We start from the raw sequence: 4667 nt of genomic DNA on the forward strand, positions 1-4667 counted from the left end.
TCCTAATTAAAACAATATAAGAAATAAATCCTACTCAAAGTAATTTAAGAAATAAATCTTATTGAGTGAGTTGTTGTTGCCTCCTTCGTTGTGTGACTCGGTGTGCTATTAATTCCACAACATCTGCCTCCCCATGGAGAAAGAGCCTGTCCTCAAGGTCAAAAGTTGGGTAGACTTGTTTGAAGATGTCCACACATTCCCATGTTGCAGCATCGGGGTCAGTGTCCGTCCACTGAACAAGAATCACCCCATGGTCATTGGTCAGTTACGTGCGTAACACCGCAGCTAGGTTAACAATAATCTTGCCATCATTAACTGGTGGTAGGAATGGAGTGGATGTAGGTTGTGCCCTGGAATGTGGCTTCAAAAGAGAGACATGAAACACATCATGAATTTTGGCTATGTCCGGTAATTTGAGCTAATAGGCGACTGGTCCCATGCGTCGAAGAATGGGAAATGGCCCAAAAAATCTGGGAGAGTGCTTATGACGTGGAGGTCCCACAAGAGACTGATGATGATAGGGCTGGAGCCATAGCCACACATACTCCCCAGCCTCAAAAGATACCTCATGGTGGCCTTTGTCATAGACATCCTTCATTCGAGCTTGGGCACGTCGTAGTCGTTCTGTGATATTCTGTAGCAGTAGACCCCGGTCCATGAGTGCTTGATCAATCGCGTCCACGTGGGTGGACCCTGGGTTGTACGAGAGAAGCCGAGGTGCATCCCGGCCATATATACCCGAAAAGGGGTGGATTGCAAGGCAGAGTGGACCAAAGTGTTGTAACATTATTCGGCCCACGGAAGCCATTGAACCCATTGCCGCTGATGATCACCCACCAAGCACCATAGATACATCTCGATGGTGCGGTTCACCACCTCTGTCTGCCCGTCTGTCTGTGGATGATAGGCGGAGGAGAACTTCAATTTAGTCCCACTCAAGTGAAAAAGGTGGTAGGAATGGAGTGGATGTAGGCTGCGCCCCGGAATGTGGCTTCGAAAGAGAGACATGAAACACATCATGAAGTTTGGCTGTGTACGATAATTTGAGTTGATAAGCGACTGGTCCCACGTCGATGAATGGGGAACGGCCCAAAAAATCTGGGAGAGAGCTTATGTCATGGAGGTCCTACAAGAGACTGCTAACGGTAGGGCTGGAGTCATAGCCACACATAATCCCCAACCTCAAAAGAGACCTCACGGTGGCCTTTGTCATAGACATCCTTCATCCGAACTTGGGCCCATCGTAGCTGTTCTGTGATATTTTGTAGCAGAAGATCCCGGTCTATGAGTGCCTAATCAATCGTGTCCACGCGGGTGGACCTTGGGTTGTACGAGAGAAGGTGAGGTGGATCCCGACCATATAGAACCCGAAAAGGAGTGGATTGCAAGGCAGAGTGGAACGAAGTGTTGTAACAGTATTCGGCCCACAGAAGCCATTGAACCCACTGCCACGGACGATCACCCACCAGGCACCATAGATACATCTCGATGGTGTGGTTTTCCACCTCTATTTGCCCGTCTTTCTGTGGATGATAGGTGGAGGAGAACTTCAATTTAGTTCCACTCAAGCGAAAGAGTTCCTGCTAAAAGGTGCTCATGAAAACTGCATCTCTGCCAGTCACAATGGATTCTAGAAAGCCATGTAAGCAGACTATCTGGTCCAGGAAAGTCTGAGCAACCCGTGTTGCTGTATAAGGATGAGCCAGTGGTATAAAATGTCTGTACTTGGAGAATCTATCAACCATCACAAAAAGTACAGATTTGCTGGAGGACAGGGGTAGACCTTCCACAAAATCCATCGAAATGTTAGCCCAAACCTGCGTAGGAAGGGCCAGAGGCTGGAGAAGACCGGCTGGACTCAAGTGCTCGGCTTTGTTGCACTGGCAGACTTGACAGTCGCCCACATAAGTCGTAATAGAGGGCTTCATGGCTTGCCAGTAAAAATCAGCTCAAATTCTATGCAAGGTCTTCTGTGTCCCCTCGTGTGTACTGTCATGGTAGGCCAAGAGAATAGCTGGAATCAACTCGGACTCAGGTGGAAGAAAAAGCCACTGCTTGTAATAAATAAGTGAATCCTGGATGGACCACTTCGATTTCATTGTCCCTTCCGAAATCTTCTGATGCAGTTCCTACAGTGCAGGGTCAGTGGCATGTGCATATCTCACCAATTACAAGATGAAAAATCTAGGCTGGTTGATTGAATAGACTGATTGTTCATCCTCAAAATACCGGGACAAGGCGTCTACCACCTTATTCAATCTCCCCATACGATATTCCATCGAGAAGTCAAACACCAACAACTTACTGATCCAGTGCTCCTATGGGGACGTCATCAAATGTTGTTTCAGTAAGAATTTAAGGCTATAGTGATCTGTGTGTATGAAAAAAGCCCAGCCACATAGATAAGGCCTCCAATGTTGGACCGCTTTGGCCAACCCAATCAATTTGTGCTCATAGGCTGCCAGCTTGTGTTGGTAGACTGCCAACTGTCTGCTAAAATATGCAATAGGATGGCCCAGCTGCTGTAAAACGGCCCCAATGCCCATGCCCGAAGCGCCGAACTCGACCACAAATAATTCATCAAAGTTTGGAAGCTGTAATATTGGTGAGGATGCGAGAGTAGATTTTAGTATCGTAAACGACTGGGTGGCCTCCTCATTCAAAATAAAGGAATTTTTCTTGAGCAGGCTGGTCAATGGTGTTGGTACCGGCCCATAGTTCTGAATGCATTTGCTATAGTAGCCCGCAAGACCCAAAAAACCCAGTAATGCAGAAGTAGATTGTGGCTTCGTCCACTCATGAATGACTCAGATCTTCTCTAGATCCACCGTAACCCCTCATGTGAGATAATGTGTCCCAGATAAGCCACATGTGAAGTCACAAAAGAACACTTGGAATGTTTTAAATAGAGCCGATGTGCTCGTAACAAGTCGAAAACAATCCTCAAGTGTGCCAAGTGCTCCTCAACCGACTTGCTATATATAAGAATATCATCGAAAAACACAAGAAAAAATTTTCGAAGATAGGGGCTAAATACCTTGTTCATCAAAGCTTGAAAAGTGGAGGGTGCATTGGATAACCCGAACAACATGACGACGAACTCAAAGTGGCCATGATATGTGCGGAACGCCGTCTTCTCGATATCAGAGGGGTGCATCCGGACCTGATGGTATCCCGAATGGAGGTCGAGTTTAGTGAATAACCACGATCCATGTAATTCATCCAGGAGCTCATCCACTACCGGAATCGAAAACTTGTCTTTCATTATTTGAACGTTCAACTCCCGATAATCCATGTAGAATCTCCATATCCCATCATGTTCCATCACAAGTAAGATGGGTGAAGAGAACGGTGAGCGACTAGGATGAATAAGACCATGTTTTGACATCTCCTGGCACTGACGCTCTATCTTGTCCTTCTGAAGGTGTGGGTAATGGTATTGTCACACGACCACTACCTCAGATCCTGGTTTCAGACAGATCATGTGGTCACAATGCCTCAGAGGAGGCAATCCCGAAGGTTCCTAGAAGAGGTCAGAGAACTCCTCAACCCAACCATCACTAGTACTGTCAGGTTGTTCCTGTGTCTATAAAGTGTGCATGCGGTGGGCCTTGTCCACTTGACAACCCTATAAAAGCACCTGACTCCTGGCCAAATCAAAGCTCATGGTTAAAGCCGAAAAGTCCCACAGAATGGGCCCCAACGTTTGTAACCATTTAATGCCTAATACCATGTCAAATCCAGCCATGGGAATAACAAAAAATTCAGCATTAAACGAAGTAGAGCCAATGGAAAAAGTTACCGCCTTACTAATCCCATAGCTAGGGACCTTCTTGCCATTGGCCACTGAGACGGTGGCTGTCAGATGAGGGTTTATCTAGAGCTGGAGGTGTTGTGCGGCTGTCACTCAAAAAATTGTGTTTACTTCCCGAGTCAACTAGTCCCACAAATTCTCGGTCGATGACATGAGCTCGGACTTGCATTATGTTCGGCGATTTCTGCACAGTTATAGCATGCAAGGATATCTTCGGTGGTTCCTCCTCGAGAATATCCTCTGGCTCCTCTGGATCCTTAGAATCTGCCACCTCAAGCCAAAACAATCATTTACATTGGTGCCCCACCCGATACTGCTCATCGCAGTTATAACATAGATTTTTGGACTGCCGTTATGCCATCTCCGCACTCGTTAATTTTTTGATAAAGCTCGGTAGTGGATTACCAGGGCGGGGATCGGCTACCTGAGTCGTACTCGGAGCGTGTCTGGAGGATGGTGCTGCTGGAGATGATCCCTGAGATGAAGTATAGCAGCGCCCTTGCCACGTGGAGGAAGTGTTCCATTCACCTGATTAACCCGACTTACATTGCTGCAACTGTTGTCGTTGTTCCATTGCTCGGGCCATATTCATTTCATGAGCTAAATCCTTAGGCATAACGAGTTCCACCTCTAGCCGTAAATACTCATTGAGACCTGTTGTAAATAGGGAGACCTGTTGGTCAACCAATACCCTCTCACCAGCACGAGCCAACTTTTCTTGGAACAATTTTTTATATTGTTCCACAGAACCAGTTTGTCGCAATAGGACTAACTCCCCTAGGGGGTTGCTGTTGGTGGGAGGGCCAAATCTAACTGTGCATAGATTTTTAAATTCTCCCCAATTCATCCTTGG

The 4667-nt window shown here is 46.7% G+C and overlaps 1 protein-coding gene across 1 annotated transcript; it reads right to left on the reverse strand.

Moving 5' to 3' along the window:
* Window positions 1-1583: 1583 nt before the first annotated feature.
* Window positions 1584-4338, reverse strand: LOC137959476 (uncharacterized). Its single transcript, XM_068806843.1, has 8 exons — window positions 4239-4338; window positions 3978-4078; window positions 3641-3877; window positions 3204-3418; window positions 2481-2733; window positions 2208-2318; window positions 1991-2129; window positions 1584-1783 (listed from the first exon to the last, which is right to left on the reverse strand). The coding sequence occupies exons 1-8, from the start codon at window positions 4336-4338 to the stop codon at window positions 1584-1586; spliced, it is 1356 nt and encodes a 451-aa protein (XP_068662944.1).
* Between the last annotated feature and the right edge of the window lie 329 nt (window positions 4339-4667).

Source organism: Aristolochia californica, unplaced genomic scaffold (genome assembly GCF_029961685.1).
Source record: "Aristolochia californica isolate CCGP_79_NKW_82.1479 unplaced genomic scaffold, dmAriCali1.0.hap1 SCAF_3, whole genome shotgun sequence".
Taxonomy (NCBI): domain Eukaryota; kingdom Viridiplantae; phylum Streptophyta; class Magnoliopsida; order Piperales; family Aristolochiaceae; genus Aristolochia; species Aristolochia californica.